At 40.0% G+C, this 26,824-nt stretch overlaps 1 protein-coding gene across 28 annotated transcripts in view; it reads right to left on the bottom strand.

Moving 5' to 3' along the window:
* Positions 1-7,711: 7,711 nt before the first annotated feature.
* The window catches only part of ESRRG (estrogen related receptor gamma), a 408,303-nt gene continuing 389,190 nt past the window's right edge, over positions 7,712-26,824 (bottom strand). For all 28 annotated transcript variants that reach the window (XM_087774087.1, XM_087774092.1, XM_087774107.1 and 25 more), the window contains 2 exons: positions 22,819-23,088; positions 7,712-11,413 (listed from right to left, as the gene is read on the bottom strand). In XM_087774087.1, coding sequence (XP_087630213.1) covers positions 11,169-11,413; positions 22,819-23,088 — 515 coding nt within the window. In that variant the 3' untranslated portion in view covers positions 7,712-11,168. The remainder of the gene's footprint in view (positions 11,414-22,818; positions 23,089-26,824) is intronic.

Here is a 26,824-nt window from a genome sequence, read left to right as displayed (position 1 = left end):
CTGCTCTTGTGAAAAGGTTTTGTAGTGTAAAGTGACTGACCTTAATCTTTTCACATTGGGAGCTGAAATTTTTTTCCCCTGAATCTTCTGGTTGTAAGACAGAGTCCATTTATATGTAAGATATAAGAATAGCCTGGCTCAGCAAGTCATTTAGAAAGACATTTGGTCAATGTAAAGGAGCAAGGGAAGGAGGGGGAAGGGACCCCCCTCTCCATTGTACACTTCTGTCATGGTCACCTTGTGAGTGGGTCTCTGTGTCGAGGTGACAAAGGAGCAAGGGAATCAATGTAGGAACTATGTAAAACCTCATATATTGCAAGTATAGGCACGTTTACATCTTACAGTATTATCAAAGCCCATCTTAACAATTTGCCCGAAATCCATCAACGTACCACAATCTCAAATATATCAAAGACAAATTTTTTTTTTATTGCCGTAGTCAGAGGATAAGATATAAATGGGAGAGGACGAAGAGTCATGGAAAGAAATTGAAGAACTTGTTCATTTTACTCCAATCTGAAATGCAAAGAAAAACCAGCGCAGTGCTGTAGTTGTGTGCATCCTCCATTGTTGCCTTACAATGTGCGGAATTGGCCTCAAGAAGCGACCTGTTCCCTCCCACAACAGTTTATTTTATCCATCTGTAAGGAGCTGGATACATAGACAATATCAGTCCTTGCCTCCATACATGGACTGATTGATTATTTCTCACAGTATTAGTGGGACATGGGAGCTTATCTCCCCCCTGTAGATGGAAAGGAGCTGGTAAATGGATGTCCAAGTTCACATAACTAAACTAGAGCAAGACAGAAACTTATCATGGATTTGTATTCCTTCGCCCCATTGCTACTCATAAGAAAACACTCATGGCCAGGTTGCTGGTGCTGCTGTAAGCTATTCACGTTGCATTCTGCAGATTTAAACTCCGCAGAAGCAGCCACTGTTGTACAAGGCTTGTGCCGCAGCTTTTAGAGTACCTTGAGCAGAGAAAAGGAATCAACTCGGGATGTTCCGGAATATGGCTGATCTTAATCTTCTGGAGAAATATGTGACTGCCAGGGGTAGGCTGACACTCAGCCAGTCACCTGGGAATGGCGAAAAACTGAAAGTGTCTTTAAACCACAACAGCACAGCATGGGGAGATGGGAGAGTGCCACCCTTTTCGGGAAAGAGCCCTTTCAGAGAAAGCTGATGGCACAGTAGTCACATGGAGACTGCAGTGACAGCCAGACAGAAAGGATAAAAACACGCATCTAGTCAGACTGTATTACAGTGGCTTGGTTTTGGTTTTTTTTCTTCTTCTTTTTTTCTTTCCCAGGGAGGGGACGGAGAATTTGGTAATGCAGCCTGTAGGCTTTTCCATAATACAAGAATCAGGGTGTATCAGACCCCCTGCCTTTTTCTTTATTAGCAAGCAGGAGTGCTTTCTGCATTTCTGGAGAGGCTGCTCTGGAGTGTAATGCCCAGGCTCAAGCCTGAGCTTAGAGCATCTGTAGTGTCCACTAAGAAACGCTCGCACGAATCTTGGGGACACAGGCAACCTCTCTTCCACAGCATCCCCAGGGCCAGCCCCAAGAAACTTTATGCTGCTACCCTAGGTACTGCTTCCAGATGAAAATACCAGCGCAGGCTGGGGCCCTGAGCACAGAGCCGTGAGCCCAGAGCTGTGGCGGGCAGCAGCGGGGGGAAGGCACCCTTTCTGGAAAGAGATTATCATTCCGCCCCCCTGCCTTAAATCCAGTGTTTTGGGCCAGGGTTGGCAACAGAGTGCTGGTCCTGCGGAGAAGAGGAGCAGGAGGAGCCTGGAGGAGAAGAAGTGAAAAGGCTGGGTGGGGGGAGGCATTTCTTTCCTATCACTTCTTTTGTGATCACTGCTGCAGGATTACACTGAGGTTGCTGTAGGATTACACTGAGGTTTCATGGCAGAGTGGGAACAACCTGCCCAAATTAACTGAGGTGGAAACCATGGGCATGAGCTGCGATTCAGCCCCTGCTTGAGGAGGTTATTCCATGTCTGCGACTAAGCTGTACAGCTCAGCCTCGATGGGCTGTAGACATCTGATTCATTAACTTGTTTTTGTTATGTAGGAAAGGACGAAATATTCAGTGAAGGTTCAGCTGTGGGTAAGGAGAGAGACCTGTGTACCCGGCAAGTCTGTGGGCAGTAAGTTTGCAGGCCCTAGGGAAGACTGAAGCACTTCTGTGTCAGACTACAGAGATGCTCACTGGGACTCAAACCCAGGTGTTTTGTTTTGGTTTTTTTCAATCGGGGTAGCAGTCAAGAAGAAAACTACTGAGGATGTTACGGAGTTTTTCCGTTCAGTACCATCAAGGAGCCCTATAGACCCCAAGTTAACCCCAAGTTAGCAAGTAATACTGGCACTTCTGTGACTCCTCCGCAGCCTGGTATGAGAATTGTGCCCTTATTGACTTCCTCTTACTGCCAGTCCCTCACCTTGTGGACATTCCCAATGAAGCTGTGAAATTAGATAGAGCATGGTAGATTGAACAGGAGAGTGTTAGGAGTGCGATTCATGAAGCACTTGTGATTTAAACATTTTTTTTTCTTTTAACCCCTTTCACTTGCCATTGACCCTCTAACTCTCTCTCTAAAAAGCATGCTGAGCGGCTACCGCAGCAGGTTCCCCAGCGCCCAGCCAGGCGAACATCCGTAATTGGCAAACCTTGCCTGCGAGGAGAGCCTGTAAGGACTGCCATCCTCAACCACGCCAGCTCATGGCTCTGGCCGCACCAACTCCCGCTCTCTGCTGGTCAGCCCACAGCTGGTGTGAGTGCCTGGCAGCTTGTGCAAGAGGCTGGGAAGCGCGGTCAAAGGGGGATCATTGGAGGAGAACGGTACCCGGCGGTCCTTGCCTCCCCAGGACATGGTCCTCCCTCTTCAAGAGTGTGGTAGCTCCTCTAATGGATGTCTGACATTTTGACGCAGAGCAGATATAACCTGCCCTCGCACCATTAGCTTATAGGTATCGCCTTGCGCATGCTAAGATGCTTGCCCTGCACTAGTCAAATGCCTCTCTGAATAAAGCATCTTTCAGCAAAGCAGGGTACAAAATTCACCCCATCTTTCGATGAAGCAGCTTTTCACTGGCGTGAGCAGTCACAAGACAGGGAAAAAGGCAAACAGCAAGCGGGCAACCAGGCCACCAGGCCCCCTGAACAAGAAATGCAGGGTTACAGCCTGTTTTTAGCTAGACGGAGATGCAAACCGGCAGCACATCCTCTGCTCCCCTACTGGCTCTTGGTGCTGGATTGAGCAAGGCAATCACGGCACTGCCCGCCAGCTTGTCAGTCCACGGGATCGGCTGCTTGGCAGCGGGCAGCAGCGGTGGCATCGGCTGATGAGCGAGGAGAGGCCACGAGGCAGTTCAGAAATAGAGGATTTGTGTTAAGGCTTCGGGACTGTCTTAAATCTCCGACATCTGCCAATTTAAGTACAGCTGAATCGCTGGGTAATTCTGCTGGTGGCGCTCCTGGGAACACCCAGCCCGAGCAGAACAATTTTGAAGGAAATTACATGAGCTGGGATTTAGTGTTGTCTCTTTAGCTTGTGGAAGAGATAATCTGGCCCATTTAATGTGGAACAAAATTTGCTCTGTTTCACAGGCATAAGGAGAGAGTTTTGCCTTGAGAAAGCAGCAGTAAATGACTCTGAAGTCCTGCTGTCACTTGCTCGCTGAGCTGCTGTAATGTGGAGTGGCAAGGGCTGTTTTCTTGGGCCGCTTCCTACATATAAGTAACGCTCTTTATAAAGAACACCACTTAGTCTTATGACAAAATTCCTCTAGTGTGACACAGAAGAGCATTGACATCATTCTTGAGGGCTGGAGAATTTATGGCACAGTTAATTATTAATTTGGCTGGCATTTGTAAAGTAGAAGGGAGTTCTTGTGCTTTTAGGCCATGCTCTCAGTGTGTAAATCTCTTGTATGGCTGCCATAATAATATTCCTGCAGCTATGTTGTCACCTATTGTAATTTTTCTGCTAATAAGAAAATTTAAACTAACCAGGAATCCTAAATTTGGAGACTAGTTGTTTATTTCAAATATACTCTAGAGAAATAATAATGCAGTTCTGCTCTGAATTTAATTTAAACAGGAACAGGCAAAACAAATCTCTGCGGAGGGCATTTGACAATAATAAAATATTTCTCCCAGCGGGTGAGCTGGTAGCAATTGTATTGTTGCCATCAAAGCTCACGTTTCAGCAGGTCATTACCATCATAACAAGCCCTTGGACCAACTGGCATGGACATGCAACATTGAGCTCCTGATGGGCACATTATTTCAGACCTTTAACTTCATGGAGAACAAGACAAATACTCCTGGGAACGGAGGATTATATTTTGAAATTCCTTTCTTTTCTGTTCTGCTTAATAATAAGAGCCTGCGTGTAATCAATCTACCGCCACTTGCTTTTTTATATTAACGGAGATTGTAAGGAGCCAGGTTTGGGAATCCGAACGCTAAGAAAGAGCGGCCTTTAATCTTAAGAAAATACTAATGATTAGCATGGCCAGGATGTGGCAACGCAAACACTTGTGAAGAAAAATGTTAAAAGCAAATAAACGCACCCGTATTCCTTTCTATAGTTACTTTTTTTTTTTCCTTCTTTAATAGCAACCCCAAGGAGGAAGTTTGTGATCTGTGTGTTAGAGACAGCCCATGCAGACAGAACCAGCACCTCGTCGGCCAGGAAAAGCACGCTCCTTGGGAGGCAGCTACAGCAGGCAGGCTGGAGACCAAAGGATATCGTAATTAGCAGAGTGCCATGTGAAATCAGACACCTACATTACACAAGAGAGACGAAATGCAAAGTAAAGGAAAGGTGCAAGTGAAAAAAGCTGTTTAGGAAAATAAACGAAGGCTGTAGAAAAAAATTCAGAAAACAGATGGAAGCTGTCCCGTTCTTGAGTTCAGTGCAAGAGCCAGGACAGGTAAGGTTAAAAAAATAAAAAAGAGGTGTTTTCTGCTGCGAAAGCCTGTACACAAAAAATCTCAGGTGTTTTTATGCTTAGGGTTTATTTTTCCAGTAGGGTATTACCAGGCAACGCTGCAGAAGGGCATTTAAAGATGTACAGCATGGGGGCTTGTCCTACTAAGGACAATATTTCCATCTCTGTTATCTTTCAGAATCCATCTTTCTTTTCTTTTCTTTTTTGGTGTTTTGTTTGGGTTTTTTTCTACCATATTAAACCTCTGTTAGTATTTCAGCAGCATTGGCACTGTGTATGAAGAAGCAGACGTAACTGCATGTGTAATAGCACTGACTGGTGCATGGTTTTCATGCCATTTCTTTCTCTCAGAAAGGATCAGCTGGAGGGACCACACCAGACTACTTTGTATTGGTGTTTGCCAGACCTTCTCACACTGTGAACTCACAAGGTCAAAAAAACCCCACCAACCAAACAAAAAGCCCGAATTCTATCAAGTTAGATGATTACTCAAATGCGAAGCTCCGAAGAAAACTTGGAGCCCGTCAGAAACCCCGTGCCGTTTAGTAGCCAGCTGAGCAAGCGGTGCGTTGGCCTTTTGCATCAGTACTGAGGGCATCGGCCAGCTTGCGAGCAGGCACGGGTGCCAGCGTAGCAGCGCGGGAGGAGCGGAGCGTCCCACGGCCAGGCTGGGGCGGCGGCGGGGGTAGAAGGCTGTCAAACAAGCACCTACGGTGGCAAAACCACGCTCTTACACTGGGATGGCTTCTGTTATTGGGGGGGGGGGGGGGGGTAGGGAAGGGTGATGTAAACCACGTCAGTCAAAAACTAGTTTCGCTGAGCTAAGCCATATCCACAACGGAAAGACCCTCGGTTTGCCGATCTCCTTATTTCAGCTCAGTGTTGGTGCTGCAGCCACAGGTTGGGGCTGCAGCAGTTGAGAGCTGCAGCGGGATGTGTTGGTCAAGCTACGAATGCCAGCGCCCCAAGTCCTTTTTAAATTTTCTTTAAAGATTTAGTAGCTATTTTCATAGTTTAGAGAGGTTTGTGCTCCTAGCCAAGTTCCCCACAGATACGTACTGAAACATTTCTGCCTACCGAAACGTTTCCAATGGCTTTCTGTGCCCGTCCTGGCTTTGCTGCAGAGGCCGCGTGGGGAGAAGACAGAAAGACAAAAACCAAACCAGCTCTGCAGACTTGCATCCCTAGAAGTGACTTCATCTCAGTGTTCCCTCTATTTTCTCTTCTGTGATGCTAAATTTATGATGGTATGGTGCTTCATGATCCTCTGGTAAAAATGGTACGGAAATATTATTTATGATTTTTAATTGTATGTGAAAACTTTGAGCAATGATTAGAGACAATCACATGCTGAGGAACACGAGGAGCACCACTCTTTACATTTTTTTTTCCCCTTTGTGTGTGAAAATTTCTAACACTGCTTTTTTCATTTTTAACTTACAGTGCAGTATTACGTTTCCTTTGAAGCAGTACTTTGCAATAATTCAAAATCAGAACACTAAAAAAGGGGGGAAAACCGGTTTTGTGCATGCGTAGGTCCGTCTGTATGTACATATGGCTGTGCACACAGCAGCGTTGACACTAAAACCCAATTCTGACCTCCTTTGAAGAGTCCAGGGGGATTCACCTTTCTATTGTTCTGCTGCTCCTTTTACTCACACCCCCCCCCCTTCCATTGCCTAGGATGGTTAAAACACAGAAGGTACTGGTAGCAGGGGAGAGGTGCCCTCCCGTTTCAAGGCATATTTTGCTACTGAAAGAGCGCAAAGCACGAAAAGCCCCCGGCGCTGCCCCCGTAGCTTGGCTGAAACAACTCCCGTCCCCGAGCATCACCGTTCTGTTCAGGAGCCTTTGTGCCATCAGCCCGAATCTCCAGAGAACGGCCAGCAGCGAAGGTGAGAAATATGTTGGCAAACACAATGACAGAATACTATCAAGATAGGCTAAAAAGCAAGAAAAGCACACATTAGCACTTCTGTGATGGTTCCAGAAGGGTCCACAGGCACGAGGGGCTGACCCCGAGCGACGGGGCTGCGGCCTCTCAGAGCTAAAAGGCTGAGAGGTTTCAGACGCTGTGTGTTGCTGCCAGTTTGCAACCGTGCTGTTTAACCCCCCTGGATCCCGGCGACTTAGCAGTGCTCTTCATTAATACCAATCTATGTTATCGCTCCGGTGGCTATTTACTTCCATTCAGAAAAGCTGGATCAAATAACACAGATTTTTGGATTTTTTTTTTTTTTTTTTTTTTTTTTTTTTACCCAGAACACATAAAAGGAGTCTCCTGCAGTAGGAAACGAATGATAGACCTGGTTGTTGATGGAGAAAGCAAATAAGTACTTCTAGATGATATTAATGCAATCTTAAAATAGTGGGAAAGTTTTCTTTTATGACATTGACAGAGAGGTAATGATTTTGAGTAATGCCGGTTGATGTGGAGATGCTTTAAGATTAAATAAGTGCTATATAAAGGCCTGCCAGCCTGAATTCTAATGTGCTATGAGACATTTTGCATATTTAAGAGTATGCAAAATGTCTTGCACCACACTGGAATTCATTCTGACAAGGCTTTATATAGCATTTATTTACACTCATATTGTACTGTAAGGGAGAAGGGAGAACGCTGGCTCCTCTTTGAATGGAAGTAACAAAAGGTAATGCTAATTGCTCCGTTTCCTCCTCCGAAAAAGAAAATAAAACCAAAAAACCCCCACAACACAAAAAATAAAATAAAAGCAATCAAAAGTGGAAGCTTGTTTAATATTGCTCTACCATCATCCTGAAAGGCATAATAATTTGAGTTACACATCTGAACTGATTGGAGTTACAGAATCATATCTCCTTTTTGCATTTAACAATATATACAATATAAAATAAATACATTTACACAAATGGACATTGGTTGGAGCACACGGTATGATACACATCACAAAAATATACAGTTGATTGCTATACAGATGTGAAGCCCATCTACAGCTATAGACATGTTTGTTTTTATTTGTTGTTTTGTTTCGGTTTTAACTACTGGCTATTATGCAACTCCTGGATTATTATAAGCAGTTTAATTTTTTTTGTCCTTTTGCGATCTTTGCACGATAAGACTGCCGTAAAATGTTTTCCTAGGCAGGTAAACAGAGACGCTTAAATAATTAAAATACAATCACCAACACCCATTTTCTCTTCTATAAGAAAAATAGCAGTTTTAATTTTTTATATCTTTTTATGTTATCATTTAAATGCAAAATAGTGGAATAAATACAACAATCTGATCTGATTGAAACAAATGTGTAACTTCTGGGAGTTACACAATCATATTGCTTTAAATAAGAAAAAATTAAAAAATGAAGCAAAAATAGAAATTAAATCCTTATGGCTAAAACATACACCCTTTGAAATTTTCCCAACACTTCACATTAAGTAAGTGGTCTTGAAAGAACTCTTCTCCAGCAAGGTTTAAGATGAACAACGTTATAAAGCCCGTGCAGTTCTTTAGGCTATGTTTCAGGTAATGCTTTTACAGTCTTGAGATACTTGTTCTTTTGCAGCTCCAAAAAATTACGGAAAACGAAAACTAAAGTTTGCACCGTGTGCCTTTAACACATCTCCATTTTTTGTGTGGTTTTGTATACTTCTAGTCGATTGGCTTTTGACCCTGAAGCCCAAGTTCTTTAATGTGATACAGCAAAAACAATCTTTATATTATATATTTATATATATATAGTGTACTTGAACAGTAGCAACTTAAACCCTGCACAAACTTTCTGGAAAATAAACTTTTTTTTGCACTCTTACATATATAAATAATCTTATAGAATCAGCACCTTTTTCCCAGGAGTTGTATTTCTTTTTTTTTGACATTTTTCAAAAGGGATGTGCCAATTTCTGAACTCCTATCACAGCTATAAATTTCAAGTTATTGACCATCTGAATGAATTGCTAATGATGATTTACCTAGAATCACACTACAGTCACTTCTCTACTGAGAAAACACAATCTACAATATAGTCCCATATAGCTAATGATAGATACACAGTTTTTTTTTTTTTCCTAGCACGAGGCCGACGGAGCATCAGCCCATTGTTATTTTGTTTAAAGCACACAACGTAGCAATAGTTTTGGAAACTTGTCCGCACCAAAAAAGTTTTGCAACAACACAGAGCGAGTTAATAACAACATCTGAGAGATGATTGAATAAAAGCTATATTTACAGCGTTTAAAAATTAGACTTATCTATAATCTTGAAATATTCAAAGTTTTATTTCTAAGCTATACATTGGTATTCTATAATAAACTGTTACAGAAATTATCCCTTGTTTTGAAAATATTATGATTTCAGTGTGTATCTGTTCATAACGAGTATTTGTTTGGAGTTTCGATCTCTTAATTATTACTAGGAAGAACCTTATTACCGGTAAGGAATAGAATATACTACTGTAATCTCCTGAGGAATTGTACATCCAATATTGTCTCTAATTCTACCCTGTGTCTATAAGCACACACCACAAGAATCCAAACACCACAAGAAGAACAAGACAACAGTCTTTGAATGCAACATAAAAATTCAGAAAAGCACAGCAAACATGAAACATTGAAAAGCTGAACTACATTTCTTTTGTTTGTTAGGATTACAATTTTAATTACATCTGTGTACATAGAATAAGGATGTTCACATAGTACAGGGAGCAGCTACTAACACTGGTACATTGGTATAGCATTTGATGGAGGTTATTGTTTATTGGTTATTTAGCGACTGTAGTTTTCTGGGGGCATCTAATCGGTTTATACATTAGATTACACCTCGTAACAGTCTTGAAACTGACTGACTTTCATGCTGTGACAATACTGGTTGAAAAGCACATATACTGGTTTAGCTACTTGTTAAAGATTGCCATTTCCAAAATAAAATCTAAATCAATAAATAAGGTATAGAAGTGTTAAATTCTTCAATTTGGTCAGAAGTCTACTACTCTGGTTTCTTAATTTTGCAAACGTCGGCATTTGCCTTATTGCCTCTAAGCTACTATTGGTTCATGGGGTTTTTCTGCGTGTGAGGTTATAATTTTGCAAACAGGCAGTATCTCGTTCATTTGCAACTGAAGCAGTTAGAAATCACGTAGCAACTATACCTTTGTACAGTCGCTGTCTCCTAACACCGTTACAGATTGGTATTTGACATGGAGTATTTATATGTTAGACTACTCGGATATACTGTAGGTGTAATCTAATCCTTTGAGTCAGTGAACATTTAGTTATAAACTGGAGCTCATGTTAAGAAACTGGATGTTTTGGACCAGACTGGCACACAACATAAATTGCATCCGTGATAATATGCACCTTCCCTTCGACTATTGCTTTAGTAAGGTAAATTCCCACATTAATAAATGGCTGAAAACTGGTAAAGCTGGTACAAAAAAATCTCCGTTAGTAAGAAGAAACAAAACATTTAAAAAAATCTTCCTTCAGGATTCATTTGTCCTTCATTATTGTTCATCATTGTTCAAGCCAGCACAAAAATGCAGTATTTCTTTCTCTTTAGTATTGCATGAATGAATAAAGCTTAAACTATTCCCTGAAAAAGTTACATTGTAGCTAACCTAAGAAATATCTGGAAGACTTGAAAAAACAATTAAGGAATCAAATGGCTGTAACTGATCTAGATGGAAAATGCAATGATAAGAAGCAGCCGATGCATCGTCGCTTAGTCGTCTAATTAGAGACTGCTCCTATGAAATCTAATACTGCATTCAGTCAGTTCATCGTGTTGTACTGTACTGCTAGGTACGGTGGTTCTCTCTTTGATTCCTTTGTCATTGGGGACATTATGGTTCATAATAAGTTCACTGGCATCCATATTATGGATTTCCATCCTTTGGCAGGCCTGGCTTCCATCTCTCTTCAATTAGAGACCTCTTTTAAAAAGTTCAGCAGCAAAGAAAAAGGAGAAAAGGAAAAAGGAAAGGAAAGAACAGAAAGGAAAAGAGAGAAAAGGAAAAGGAAAAGAAAAACTGCATCAGAAAGACACAGAAGAAAAAGTTGAAAGCTGCTTCACAGTCTTGCTGCTAAATATCAGTGCAGTCATTTTTTCCTTAATTAAACACTAAGTTTCTTTGCCATTATTATCCTGTTTATTTTCCTTTTTTTTTTTTTTTTTTTTTTTTTTTTAAAACGTGCATGATGGGGAAGCCCATGATGCTTTAGTCAGACCTTGGCCTCCAGCATTTCCAAAAAAAGTTTGTGCATGGGGACTTTGCCTTCCAGTTTGATGTTGTAGAAATGCTGCACAGCCTTGGTGGAGGTTTGCCTCAGAAGCGGGAGAGTCATCAACATCTTGCCTGCGCGACGCGGGTCTTCCATGTGCTGCCCGGCCTCGTAATCCTGCAGAGCCTCATGTAAGACGTCCTGAAGTTTCTGCACTGCCTCAACATCCTCTATGTGCATTGAGTCTGCAAAACAAAGGAGCAACAGGAGGTTTCAGTCTGGTGCACCAGAAGTCAGATAACGCTATGGCTGCGCAACACTGTCACTGGTTCTGTCCATCCTCTTTCACAAAGGAGGAAGAGAATTACCCACTAATTTCTATATTGACCTTCAGGAAAATATCTGGAACCGCTGTGGAACTACAAATGTATAATTAACTCCTGTGTAAGTAATCCTTCCCCTCATCCTCCTCCAACAAGTAAAACAGTCACCCTCGCTGCTCCATAAACCATCTCTTACAGTTACTGCTTTGAAGAAATGATAGTGCCAAAGGCTGTATGAATTGAGGTCTGCATTTTATCAGGGAAGCAAGAATGACTTCTCTACTATGGAAAAGCTCAGGAAAATTCTGTGTCGGGCTCCAAGGCCGTGGAGTTGGAGGCCATGGTCGTTACCCACTGCTCGGAGACGCTAATGGCGGGATTAGGACCACTGCACCAACACAAGGGAAAAGCGGGTTTGATGTGATTTCCTGATAGGTTCAGCAAATTTTTTCTCCCTCAGGCACATTCAGGCAGACAGGCAACACTTAGTATGCTCCTGAACAGCTTTTGTTCTGCGAAGCTAACATCTCCTGCAAGGTGTAATCCTGCTCTCCCACCCGCTCAGAGGGTGGTTTATCTTGTTATTGTTGGGGTTTTGCATTTTTTCTAAATCACTCAAAGCAAGCACCTCGGCCTGTACCTTTCCAGGTGAGATGTTTTGGTGGTGTTAAGTATTGAGTGACAAGCCTAGACACAACGCACACCAGGAACTAAACTAAACTGCTACATGACCTGGAAAGATTAAAGCAATGGAAGTGTGAAATAAAAAGAAAAGATCTAACTGAAATAACTGTAAAACCCTCAACAGCATAGATAGAGAAAAGGGAAGATGTCCCTGAGAACATGCAGCTACTGGACCACGCCGAGATGACTTCAGATGAGCAGCCCTAATTCTCCGACTTTTATGTTGTCATAAATGCCAAAAAACCCCTGATGTGGACCAAAGTGAGGTGAATGTAAGGACACATGGTCATAGGTGAAAGAGGCCACCGAACAGCCCCTATCGGCTACCAAAATTTGGATGGTCGACAGACTTACAGAGCCCATAGAACACCATATGAAAATGTAACTGCTGTGAGGTGTGCAAGTCCTCGGGATGGGCTGCACTGTGCAAGCTCAGCTCAGGCTGAAACTGGGACATGGCATTATTAAAGTATACCCCTGAAAACTCAAGTTAGTACAACGCTGCCTTGCATCTTAATTTTTGGTTTTGGAATAAAGCTCCTGTTCCCAGACAGAATAACAACTGAGGAGTTGGATGGTGAAGAACCCACTTCTATCATCATTTCTGAGCCCTGTATTAAGCAGTCTGATGCCCTGGATCAGTATTTTGACAGAGCCTCATGTTTTACCCTGTTGATGATAGCAACATCGAATTCTGCACGTGCTTCAAATATCTGAATTACATTCAGAGAATTAAGATGCACCTCAGATTCATTTCTTAAAAGCTGACGTGCAACTATTTCCTCAGATAATTAGGCCAGATAGTAAATACCTCTCTCTTTTCAAACACAAACATGTAAACCAAAACACAAACCAGTAAATAACAGGTTAACAAAAATGTTCCAGCTTCTATTGTCAAAACAAATGTGCAAATTGAAAAGAAAAAAAAATAAAAGTTACAGCTCCTGCTCTAAAACAGACACTTAATTATATACAAGTTTGGATCATTTAGCACGTTTTATTGATTCTGATGACAGTTTATCTGTTAATTACACATAATGGAGTCCTATGGGAATTTTACATGTTTAATAATTCTGAGTCTTAGCGAATACATGCTCTAAGAAGCATGCAGTTAAGACATGCTGCAGAGATGTGATACTGCACATCAAGGTGCACTGTGCTGAAAGCAGAGAAACGCAAAAATATCTCTCTTAGGGAAAAAGAAAGCTACAACATTTTAAAAAAGATGACAGGGAAATATTACCTCTAGCAAATTTAGTTCTAATTAACGTGAGACCATTTCCCAAATCCATAAATTTTTGATAGTTTTCTAAGATGGCAATTCTATTAAATAATTCTGCGTCAATAAGAGAAAATCCCTGAATTCTGTGTCCTACAAACAGCTGTTATCGATACAGACATGCTAACACACACATACAAACGTGACTGAAGCCTTAAGCATAGTGTCCAAGCACTGGGCTTAATTTGGAATGCAAACTCCAAACAAATGGTCATCTTTACTCCCTGACTCTTTAGCAAGTCCTTGGGTATTCACTGTTGTGCTACAGAACACACGATGAGCTACTCCAAATAATTTTTCTATAAACCATGCACAGTTTGTGCAGAAATTACACACCTTTTCCTCCTCTTCCCGGACCCAGAGTGCCAGAGCCAGATTTGCTGGGGAATCAGATAGGAGAATTTTAGCAGCAACAAAATGCTTGGCGAGTCAAAGTCTCGCCAAGTTCTTCTTCCTTTTTTTTTTTTTTACACCATACTGCATAAAGAGACTCTTTCTGAAGAACCTGACAATCAGTGTTTAGTTTTTAACTCTTTACAAAACTGGTCCAATTCTCCCCAGAATCAGCATTTGTAATCAGCATCTGCGACCATGTTTGAATTTGCAAGTACATGGACGGAGTCTGGACTAATTTTTCGCACAGAGAGGAAACTTGCCCGAGATCTTTAGCGCTGCAGTTTGGATAGCAATTTGGCCTGCAGCGTTAGGAATATGCACGCTCTACATATTTCTGACACAGAAACTGAGTGAGGAGGGAAAAGAGGAAGAGAACAGGCCTAGAAAACACAAGAACGGAAGATGAATCAAAACCTGCCCTCTGATACGGCTATTACACTCCATGCTCTCAAACTCTTCCACTGCGTGGACAACACCTTTAAAAAAGGGATCTTATCCTCTCCTTGCAGGGGTGATTGTATCCCATCCCTGCGGTAAACAAAGCAATTGCTTACACGGAAAAGTACTAGTAGTAAAGCATTTAATGCATTTGTTGCTGTCTTTGAACTCAATTTAGCAGCTGGGAAGAATGTGACCAGCCAGCTCTCCACTGGCCTGATGCAAGCACTCCGCTGCCAAACAGTGCTTCATGGAGCAGAGCTGAGGAAGCTCTGCCTTGGGAAACAGATTTTGTCACAGGAAATGAGGTAAGAAAAAACAGCAGAGAGAGGGGCACTTCCAAGCAATGATTAAGACTTCAAACTGTTCTTTTAAAATGGCGATTTAGCTTAAAATACTTAAAAATGATTTAATCAAATTACTATGATAATTTAACTTCCCATTTACAGAAAAGATTCAAACTCATTTCAGCTTTACCCGTTCTAGGGTCTGCTAATGTTTAAATGCAAACTCACTAAATCTGTGCTATTTAATTAAACCATGATTCAGCTCGCAGATTGCTCAGGAAATTATTAATCTCTGCAAAGATCCTTCTTCAAGTTTTAGCTTTGCAGTTTGGAACTTCCACTTTATTCCCGATATTAAACGAATGTAGATCCTAATCCCTCAGGCGTAAGCCTTTGAAAATAAGGAAAATGGTTGAAAACGCTGAACTAGCCAAGGGGAAAAGAGGAGGAAAAAGAAAAGAGAAATCTTTTCAGTAACTACAGACTGGCAGATGTAGAAGTGAATTCAGAGCAGGTTAACTTATTGCTGATAAACCCAATCCTCGCTAGTAAGAGAGGGCAATGTCAACAAGAGCCACTATAATTTAAGGAAACGCAGAGTCTGTGTGACAATGCAGAAACAACAAAATAATTCCACAGACAATAGGAAATTGAATGATAAGGTAGGCACAAAGATTTTGAATGTTGTTCTTATACCAAGAAAAACCCTAGAAATTATACATTTTTTTTTCCTTTAAGTGGCTTTGCAGAAAGTCTGGATAATTTACAATTACATCCTACACAGGTAATATCCAGAGGAACCCTACACCCAGATGTAATACACTTAAAAATCAGTGCCTATATAAAGAATGAAATTAAACAGGGTGATTTAAAAGTGTTGTCATTTGAAAGCAAGCAGGATTTGATCTTAAATACCCTGCAAAAAAACAATCCCAGGCTGGTGAAACTGAAGACCTCTACTAGACTAACACAAGAGTTGTTGACACGATGCGCTGCTGAGAACATGGGATTTCAGTCTAGAAGGGGGAAAAGTTGTTACTGATCAGTGCTGCGATGGGACAGAGTGAGATCAACAAATGAGGACATCGACTCATTGAGCTCTGCTTTGAGAATCTTGTTCTATCCTTGCAAATGCTTTCTTTCACCATCACAGGATGGGAAAATAGAGTTGTACCTCTTCTGATCAGCTGATCGATTGTATCATTGCGCAGAAATGGGAGAAAACTAGAGTCCTCATCCAAGAAAAACACCACAAGGCCCAGACAGAAATTCAGATTACAATCTACCTCGTTTAAAATTCAAGCTTCATCTCAAATGCAGCAAACAAACGTCCAGCCACCCCGGAGTCATTTAGAACACACCACAAAGGGTGACAACTAGCTAAAGACTGGAAAGCACCTGAACTGAGGGCAAGGGGACCTCTCAAAATACTGCTCTGAGGAAAGTTAAAGGCTGGTATGTATCTATTTTGTATATAACATCACTAAGAAGTGGTAGAAACCCAGAGGTCTCAAATGAAGTATTTCTTCATGTCAGAAAATTCAGGCAGCATAAAGGAAGAAATTATTATAGCGAATCAAGCAGCAGGGAATATGCAGCAGTGAACGCACACATCAAGATGCTGATAAAGCACGTCAGACAGGCAAATATTAACAAGTACTTGAACGACAGCAATCGCTGTGACGTTTGTGGTTCCGTATAGCTGAGCAGTTCACAAACCCAAACCATGTAAATCAGTTTAGAAAGTTGTAGGATCCTGGAAGAACTGGGTGGGATGAAGAGTAAGAGCAGCAGGCAAAACGGTTTTTGCTTTACGTAAAGACAACAAAATCCTAATCTGGATTATGTCTCAAATAAGAGGAATTGATTATCTAGATTGTATTGCCAATCCGAAAACTCCACAAAAACCGCCGCGGTGTTTATTGACAGGTGAACTGTTCTCAGAATTACAGAACCCCTTTCTCTCCTGCCTGAAATGTATGCCAGATTTACGCAGGGAAACTTGCGTTTTTGCAGAGTGCTTGCCCATGTTGTGTTTCTGTATAATTTTGATGAGAAACACAAGACAGTGCCATTTTGAAAAGCATATTGCTTAAGATAGAAGCAACCCATTGAAATTGTTGATAGCAAATCAAACGAGGTTCTTTGGTTCCCTCACCCAGCAAGAATTCCCATCCTTTTCCAGTCTAGACTTGAAATTGCCCCGAATACTTACTTTGGTCCTACCTGTGTAGGGTCAACAAATACACTTAATTTTCACCACCTATTTGCCTCTCTTTCCTGAACAGAACTATTTGCTGGGGTCTGCATGGTTAGGCTAAGAGACAAGCACATAGACAGAGTATTTTCCCTTGCAAAAGAGTACAGCAAAAATGATCTGACATCTGAATTATTCCATTGGAAACAGCCACTTCAATCGGAATATATGGTGGAAATTAAAGAGGACTAAATTAAGAATTCCTTGTCCATAGGAATTATAGGTAGTGGAAACCATAAAAGTAAAACGAAGGCTTGTATTGTTGATTTTAGTGAACAAGGTCTTAGTCTGGATTGCACTGGTTTGGCCTGCTTTTAAGGAGAGACATGAAAACTGAAGCCTCAAAACAGCTTTTTAAAACACAGTAGGAAATGAAGATGTAATAAGAAAAGAAATTATTTCATGGAACATGCCTATTTATTTCAGGGGCTAACTGGATTAGCAGTGAACTAAAACCACAGGCATAAGGTAAGTTAAAACACAGTAAACCACCTTTTTTTTGTTTCTGAAATGGCTTACTTTTCACTAGGATAGGTAGTGAGGGCAATAAATAAAGGAATATTTCCTCATTGCAGAACCAATTGCATGCTATGAACTGGTTCGAGTACCTACTCAATAAGGCTACTAAAACCCTGGAAAAGGGGAGTTCGAACGATAGAGCTGGGGGGTAAGACACCAACTAAAAGAAAATGCGGAATGGATGCTTGAAAATCCTTTTTATCCAATACAAGATATAAGTAATTGCCATAATTACCATTGAGAGCCACTAGTTTAGTGCTGTGGAGAAGCAGGATGGATAACAGCGAAGACTAGCAATTGCACTGGTGCCACAGCAGTTCACACCGTCGCTTTCCTACCCAGAAAATCCGCCTGTCAGCACAGAGCTGGCCCCTGGCAGACGCAGCGCAGCGCTCCCCTCACAGTCCTGCCCCAGCAGCAAGGAACCCGGGGCCCCGTCCTCCCGCCGGCCACGGGGCTGGCCTCGCTTCTTGCCCTTCGCCAGTCTCAGGCTGCTAACACGTAAATAACATCTACCTATTTCATAACTAAGTCAGGAATATCTCAAAGTTACTCAGTTACTAGACCAACTACCAGAAAAAGAAAAAAAAATTAAACCATTCAATAACTCTGCTACCATTTGTTTAATGATAGCATTAAGCTATCCTTATTTATTTTATCATTATTTATTTTCTCTAACAATTGTGGGTGCCATCTCTTTGATTACATGAAAATGGAATACGAAGAAGAAACTGTGTTCAAGCAACACGAAAACTCTGACTATAGTGGCAACTTCTTTTTCTAACTATTTGCTTCTATGCTGTACCACTCTCTGTACAAAATTACAGGAAAGAGTTAACAGACCTTGCTATCTCTATGTGGCAAAATAAACATTGGTAACACATCAGTAACACACAGGTGTATATGTATATTTTATATATGTCTGTTCACCATAGATACATTTTAATCATGAATTCCAACACTAACAAGATGACTAAATAAAATAAAATTTAAAAATTGACATTATTAGAAACTAAATATAGTATGTTGAGACAAAAGATAAACCACAGTCTATACTGGGAATAAAGATGATGTCCTGTGGAATAAGTGATTTATAGGGTTCTACCAATTAATTTTTATTATTATATATTATATATTATATATTATATATTATATATTATATATTATTATATATTATATATTATATATTATATATTATATATTATATATTATATATTATATATTGTATATATTTTTATTTTTATATATTATTTGATGGTGATAGCCTAGTGCTCTGAGTACACTTTTTAGTGGCTGGAAAGCTAAATAAGTTGTAAGAACCAACTAATTTTTTTACCAGGACAGAAGATTGTCTAACTTTACTGGTACCAATGTTGATCTGTGCTTCATTATGCTAAAATGCACAAGATACTTCTTGGTTCTCACTCCTTCAGTACTGAAAGGGTGCTGGATTTTTTTTTAGGAGAGTTAATAAGAGAGACCAGAAATTGTGATGGTGAGCAGAGGTCCTTTTCTCCTTCTGGTGGTACAGGCTAGACAGCTAGTATTAGCGTTTAAGATTAAATTTTCAACAGTGCACAGGGTTATACTTTTAAGTGCCTAGCATCCACATTTGGGTCAGGTTTTTCAAGATGCCAGCAGCCTATTAGGCAGATACACACGGGTCAGATTTTCAAATGTGCTAATGTATTTCGACACTCTAGTTCCTCACGTTAGGTCTTAGATGGGAACTGAGCTTCTCTTAAAAATCTGGTCTCAGTTGTGACTCCTAAGCCCTTCTGCAACATTTGGCCTGAAGGCACAATTTAGTCCTTACTGATTAGGCAATTTCAAAAAACTGCTCACCTGCAACTCCCTGTTTAGCATTACCTAATCGATACATGAAAGCATTTTCTAATACAAAAGAGATGAGCAGGTCATCTTTTATGCGGTGGAGTGTTCACGTGTGTGTGCATGCACTTCTGTACGCTTTAAACATAGTTTGTAAATATTTCACCTTCCCTTACACAAGAGGAAGTAATTGGTACATGCATGTTTTGGAAACCATTCAAAGTTGATTTTCTGCGTGGGTAAACAAAGTGCTCATTGGTGCCAGCTTGCTTCGTTTGGGCAGTGTGAGGTGGAACGCAGGGCAGTTGCATCCTGCAGCTTCAAGGCACCTACTTGCTTTTGTGTAGAGAAGGTAGAGAAAGGCAGAAGGAACTCCTGACACTGACAGGACAAGGGCAACGAGGTGGCCAGAGGGACTTCTCTGGAGTTCAAGCATAAAGGCTGTATTAATTACTATCAAATCAATGCAGATGTTTAAAACTAACCGGACAAATTCCATATTAAGCACTACAATATATTAAATGTAACTGTTGAAACCATGCCTGTATAGACTTTAACATACACAGGACTGAAATGTCTATACGTTTCAGTATTGTGCTCTTATATATGCGTTTAAACTTTTCAGATGCTATATGCACTCCGTTTGAAATCAGTGACAATGTACAGGGTCAATACATCTTGCGTTGCTGGAAATTCATAGGAGCAGCGTGGCACTGGCCAATGCTGCAAAGGGAACATTTGATAATGGCTGTCAGAGAATCTCCCTGAAAAACGGCTCCTCCTCCCCACCTTTTAGCAACCAAATGGCAGGATTATCTCAGACCGAGTACTGCACAAATCAACTTTGTAGGCCTAAAGAAAAGTTAGCAGTTGGGGTGTTTTAATGCTCATGATACTGAGATTTGCTGGCCAAAAGAAACCTTGGGGTATTTATTCAAACAAAATACAACCAATATGAAGACAATCTACAATTTCTTTTTCCTGCTTCTATACACCAGCAGGGAAAGTACTATGACACTGTATCATAAATCACTAACACAGATACAGAGCTATAAAACCATCTTTGTCTACTGTTTACAGTAGAGTCAACCTAGGAATCTTTCTAGACAGTGCAGATACGGCAAAAATGTCTGAAAAGCCCAAGATTTCTTATTATACTTCATCCATTCTCTCTACAGCTATAAAAAGTCTAATATATTTTAAACCGGTAAAATAAATAGTGGAAGTTTTCGAAGAAAGCAGATGTAGCAACAAAACATATTAAAATGTGAATTGCTAACTGATTGATTTTATAATGGCATTTTATTTCTTTTTTTCAGATATAGCTGCATTTACATTAATCAACTTCATAGTTAAGTCAAAATAAGCTATTTCTGGTTTTGTCTGTAAAAAAAAGACAAACACTTTAATTTTAGCAGCATTTGTAAATTAAAACACAAGGAGTCTGGTATTCTTTGATGGGCTGTAATTCTGCAGGTGCTATTTTACACCTCCAGGTTAGTGTAGCTACAGCTGATACAAGTTTGGTATCTGCTGCGTGTACAACCTGAAGCTGAAATGTTGAATGTCGCTTGTCAAAACATTCTGTTGAAAGGCAAGTCGAACGGCTGGGCTGCTTTTTAACTCCTTGCAATAGTTTGACTTTAAAATAGCAATTTTATTTCTTTTAAGATGAGGGAAGGAAATATTTTCACCTAAATGTGCCCTGAATTTTAGTATGCTGAATAGTATTTATCGCTGACATTATCCTGGTTGTAATTCCCAGTGAAGTTAATGAAGCTACAGATGATTTTGACACACTCTATGCACCACATATGACTAAACTTTTTTTGGCAGCAGTATCTTTTACTATTACTTAAACACTGCATGGCTTTTTTGGGGAAAAAAAAAAAAAAAAAAAAAAAGGTGTGAGTGGTATTTAACACCATACCCCTCTATTCACTCCCCTTATCCTTTTTATCACATAAACTATAGAAACATTTCTCATTCAGTCTTTGAATTACAGAATCAAAATAAAGACAAAAAAACTTCTCAATTTGGACTCCTAATTCCAGGTAACTTTCTTGCTCTGTTCATTAAGCATGACCAATTTTGAGAAAAATCCTTCTTGCAGCTGCGAAGCATCCTCAAGTGTCTATTTACAATGGTCAAAAACTAAAAATAAATCTTCAATTAAAAATAATTTTAATCTTTGAGAGGCATTTCAGCATTTTGTTTATTCTGGAAAGAAGATAATGTTCTAAAACTAAGGGCAGAGTTAGTGGGGCGGAGAATATTTTACAAAGAAACTAATAAGCATTTTGGCTTTGCATGTTTTTGAACTATATTTCCAATTAAAAATGCAGAGTGCTAAATCACATTACAAAGACAAATAGGAAAGTACAACTTCATTGTTGAAAACAATTTCCCTCCTATCAATCTGAGGATTCATGCATCAATATTGTAGATGAACTGTTAATTACAAAATCAATTAAAAAATTATTCCTAAAAACAGTCACGCATCCTGACTCTCAGGGGGGCAATTTGGGCAGAAGGTCTCATCTCACTAGGACCGCGCCAAATCACAAGTCGTCATCCACAAGTAAGCAAAAGCAATCTGGTTTTTCATTTTTCAGCGCGGCTGAGCCCAGCCTGAGATTGATCGTCACATATGGCCCCAGAAAACAAACTGTCAATACCTTGAATGCTGCAGAATTTGAACAAATAGCCGTCCGCCCATTCAAGCCACTCATTGCATCCCATTTAACAGATTTTATTGACAGTTTCCTTCTTGTAATTAAAGGGAAAACTACTGGCCAGCAACCAAGATAAAGTTCAAAGATAGGGTCAAAACAAAAGCAGATGGAGGGGCACGGTGTGACTGTCAATGGAACATAGCATCAGAGCATGTTATTGACACACAGGTATCTAATGATCGGCACGTCATTAAAGAGGGATCTATCGTGAACTTTATGCAAATGCTAAAAGGGACTTAAGACCACAATAAAGCATTAAGGAGACACAAAAGGAAAAACAACAAAGCACAAACGATTTTTACTTATCTGACAGTATTCACTGCTTCAGCACTTTTAAATTCAAATGCAGAAAAAAAATTCTGTCTGAGATTTTTAACCCTTCCTGCAGAGGTAATAATTTTTGCAGGAGCATTCTCATAAACACAGAGGATGCGTAAGGTAAGGTGTGGTCCTTGTGAGATTAAATAAGAATTTCCTCCCTCCTCCCATATCCTGAATTCACCCTATCAAATAAATCAGTATCTGCCTTTAAAGAGAATGTACAAGGCATATTCTTATGCATCCTTTCTATTCGTTTTAATTCCAATGATTAGACTTCCTGGATTACGGAATGGATTTAGAACAACATCTATATTCATTTGAAAGGATCTTCGCCTGTTAAAGTACCCTCCAAATCATACATACAGTATTCTTCACTCCCTTAGGAACATATTCCACAATTACTTAGAACCAGAAAGCTCTCCTTAGTTTGAACTGCTTTGTTTGTTGCCTTCTAGACTAAGGTCTGATTAGCAATTTCTTATTCTAAAACCGTGTTTCAAACAAGCATGCAGAAAATATTGTGGAGAAGAAAAAAAAAAGTGACATTAAAAATGTAGCAACTGTCATGCCACTCTGCCAACCTGAATTAGCAAGTGCTATAGCTTTGAGGGTGACAAACTCTTCTTTCTCCAGCTTCATGCTCTTGTATTTCTTTACCAGCTGCAGTATGGCATTGTTAAGGTCAAGAAGGCCTGCCAACTTGGATTGGTCTTCATCCATAATATAATCTTCAGCATATACGAGCTCATCCTCAAAAGAAAGTGACCGGTATACAACACCGAGAATCAAAATCTCCATCCAAGCACTCTGCAGAAGGCTCATCTGGTCAGCTAGAGACAAAGTGGAGAATCCTGAACGGAAAAAAACACAGGAAAAATATTAAGCACGTTTGGATTTGTTAGAAACCTGCTCCTCTTTTTGATGTATTTTTATATATATTGTGATAAAACATGTACATATTCTATTATTCTCCCTTACACTTTTGTGCCTCTCCTCCCCATCCTACTACAGGAAAGTAAATCAATATAAAATCAAACGTTTTCTAATCAACGTAGGAAGTTATAAACAAGTTGGAATTTACAGGCTCTTTCTGTAAGAATTCCGCTTTTTGGGGGAGTACTGATAGTCTGCAATTTGCATGATGTCTTCTTTGTTCTGGAATACTCATGCTTAGTTCAAAAACCTAATGCTGTGAAACAGGGATCTGATGACTCTGTTCATCATCACCATAAACCAAGAAGGATAATTTAGGAGAGGAAAAAAAAAACCCAAAACTTTTTTAAAAGGGAAGATTTGATGTTTTAATAGAATTAAGGTGTTCAACACAAAGAGGAAAATTCTCTTTGAACTTTAACCTCAGGGGAAAGAGAAGTAACACCTACCCTCCTCAGAAAAGATGCTAATTACTTCTGTAACAGCCCCCGCCTCTAGTACACTTGTTGAAATAACAGGGTGGCATATTGAAGTGCCAACTGAATAGCAATCACACCATCCTTTTTCTGAGGGCAACTAAAAATTTAATAAATGCCTCTTAATGAATTTAACTTTTGCTCTTCCCCCCCCCCCCCCCCGCTGTCTTTCCTAATAGGATCACTAAGGGCAAACATTTTTACTGTCTTACCTTTTCAGACTCTTGTTTACAGTACCTGTTAATTTATTATATCAAACTGCTAATATCCCAATCATATTAGGAGCTACAAAACAATATGGGAGAGGAAATGATTTTCCTGGCCTGTTGGTGAGATGCAGTAGTTTGCCAGTTGGCACCATCACCCACAAGTACTTAATAAAATCATCAAAGGGGATTAGTCAAGCTTTTCTTAAAGGGTCTTAAGACATGTCCGAGGCTTTCATTTAGTTGTTTATGGAGCTGCTTACATGTCCTTTGACAGGGTTCCCGCTGTAAGAACATTCTTTTTGGCGTTCAATTACACTTAAATGCATTTTTCTGTTTTGAAAGTCGAGAGTTACAGTCAAGCAGGAATATATCATAAACCAGCAAATCTGCAAGGCATCTACTCCAAACGAGATTTTCTCTATAAGCACTAAGCAGCAAAACTAATACAATAAAAAAGAAAACCCCACATCCAAACCACCAGGCATCCATAAAAAATGAAACATAAAACCGGCTGCATGCTCCCTCTCTCTCATTTTTCTCCCCCTCCTTATTTGTTTTCATTTTCTCTTAGTGTCTTTTGAGTCTTGTGACAGAACTGCAGCTCTCTGCCTTCAAAACAAACCAACAAAAACTGAGCCAACAACAGCAGGAAACCCTTGAAGAGGTGACAATGGAAAATAACACATCTGCGATTAAAATAAGTAAGAGGGAAATGGAGAAGAAATAATCATTTGAAAGGTTATAGGGAGGAATTCATGATTTCAATTAGCTTCAACATTTCTGTTCCTTCCCGTCTTTCAAGAACCAGTTTTTCTGCAGTAGCAGATGGACAGAGAACGTAGCCTGCAGCACCGTCCTGTGACAGCCCCATTCTCCCTCCCAGACACTGCTGTTAGTAAATAGATTTACACATTCTCCAATCTCCACACATCTTTCTGCCGAATAATTAAAAGCAGGATGATTAGTTTATTGAGTGGAAGGAGGAACTTTTTTATTGAGGTCCATCCACGATTTTATCAGGGCCAGCACTTTTACGGTTGTCATGAGGGTGCAGGCATCCAATTTTTCTTATCTGCCTGATTAATACAAACGCTGTTTCAGGACGCATTAATTAACAGATACAAATCTACGTTCTCATGGAAGGATCAATACAGAGAAGAAAAGAGGCATCAATGTGAATTTAGTGCTGATGATGGAGAAGGCACTCTATTGACATTTACGTGCATAGAAACTTTAAAGTTGCAGTGGAGCCCTTTTGTCCCTGTGATTTACAAATTAACAATTTTTCAGGTATAACAATGTTTCACACACTTCTGAGGAGTTTAATTAAGCAAAAAGCAATAAAATCAGTTTTGGTTAAACAAAGTTTAACCTGCAATTTCTCTCTATTCTTTTTTTTTCTGAAAACTCCCAAATTCCCTCTTTTATTTACTTATCTATTTTAGTACAGGTTTGTTGTTTTGTTTTTTGGTTTTTTTTTTTAATAAATAATGCTATGTTTCAATAACATTTATTGTGTGCCACAGTCAAAGGAAATTACATATGCCTTGTGAGGGGGAAAAATGGGATGTTGCCTATAATTTATTGTACTGCACTCCTGAAAAATCTGCATTCTGGTGCAGTAAGTATACTAATTGTTTTTATATGACACAAAAAATCAGAAGAAATTTTTTACATTATAGAAAAACTGGCAAATATAAACCACACTGTTCTGCTCTCCAATAATAAATCAAATAAACATGATTATTTTCTTCCTGATCGAAGTAACTTCCCCTTGAAAGCCTGCTCAGTGAAAGCATGTTTTAACTTTTAAAGGCATCCCTTGTGGCAATGTAAAAAGCTGCTTCGAATTGTAATTAATCTGTTTTTGTTTTGTTTTGATTTTTCAGAAAATGTGAAAGCATCCAGCACATCTCTTGATGAAACACACCAATGCCCTTTTAATAGATGTTCAGCAGATCCCAGTTAAAAGAATAGATTACACAGGCAGATATATTTACATACAGAGATTTATTTTTAATTGTTTGGAGGAAGCTATACTTATTTCACGCCAAACTGTGCTCTGATTCTCTGAGCTTTCGTTATATGAATCCCCTAGATCAACCACATTCTGTGACAAGTGGACACGTTCTATTTTAAAATGTAACTGTTTTTAAAAAAGTCTCCAAATTAGAAGAAATACACTGCCAGCTTTCTGGACCGGTGGTAGCCTTCTCAGTCACAACTGTAAGCTCTTTCCAAACCGCCCTGAGATGCTGCGCGACAGCGTGGCTTTGAACTTCGTCGTGCACGGTGTGGCTCCTTAATCCTTAAGAGTCTTGCAGGTCAATGTTTTAAATGTAGAACTGCATAATGGCTTTTTAAAATACAATGCTGTGTACCTTCTTCCCCTTTAGCGTGTACCATATTGGTGACAACTTTGATCTCTTTCCATCTCCCTCCCCAAGTCAATGCCACTTAATGTATTTCAGGCATTTGCTAGCAGAATGACTCTATACCTTGACCTGCAGTTAAATAGCATGTTTATCTGCGATACGGCGCGCTCCAAATAAACCAGATGACAGTTTGCAATAACGTCATTTGGAAGGATTGAAAGGCTTCTCAAGAGTCAGGTACCCCTGAGGTAAGAAGCTTGAAGGAAGCATGTTTTGTGCCAATCCTCCTGCCATCTTCTACTAGAGGCTCGTGTGCTTGACAATGATGCCATGGGCACTTGTCAAGATTTTTTTTTTTTTTTTTTTTTTTCCTCCTAGCAAACTGATGCACTTTGCAGTCAACTTACAAAAAAGGCTAAGCATTTGAAAGTGTGAAGGGCAAAAAATATCTGACGGCTAGTCTTCAAAAATACACTTTCATTTCAGAAAGCATAAATGTTTATTTCCTGAGCTGAGTGTTGACAGAAATAGGCTGCAGCGCAGGCATATGAATTTAACCCCTGGTAGGCATTCTTTTCAGTGTGGTTTTTATGT

Source organism: Nipponia nippon, unplaced genomic scaffold (genome assembly GCF_047370975.1).
Source record: "Nipponia nippon isolate SJK-2023a ecotype South Korea unplaced genomic scaffold, ASM4737097v1 scaffold_4, whole genome shotgun sequence".
NCBI lineage: Eukaryota > Metazoa > Chordata > Aves > Pelecaniformes > Threskiornithidae > Nipponia > Nipponia nippon.
This window is presented reverse-complemented; position numbering and strand designations above follow the sequence as displayed.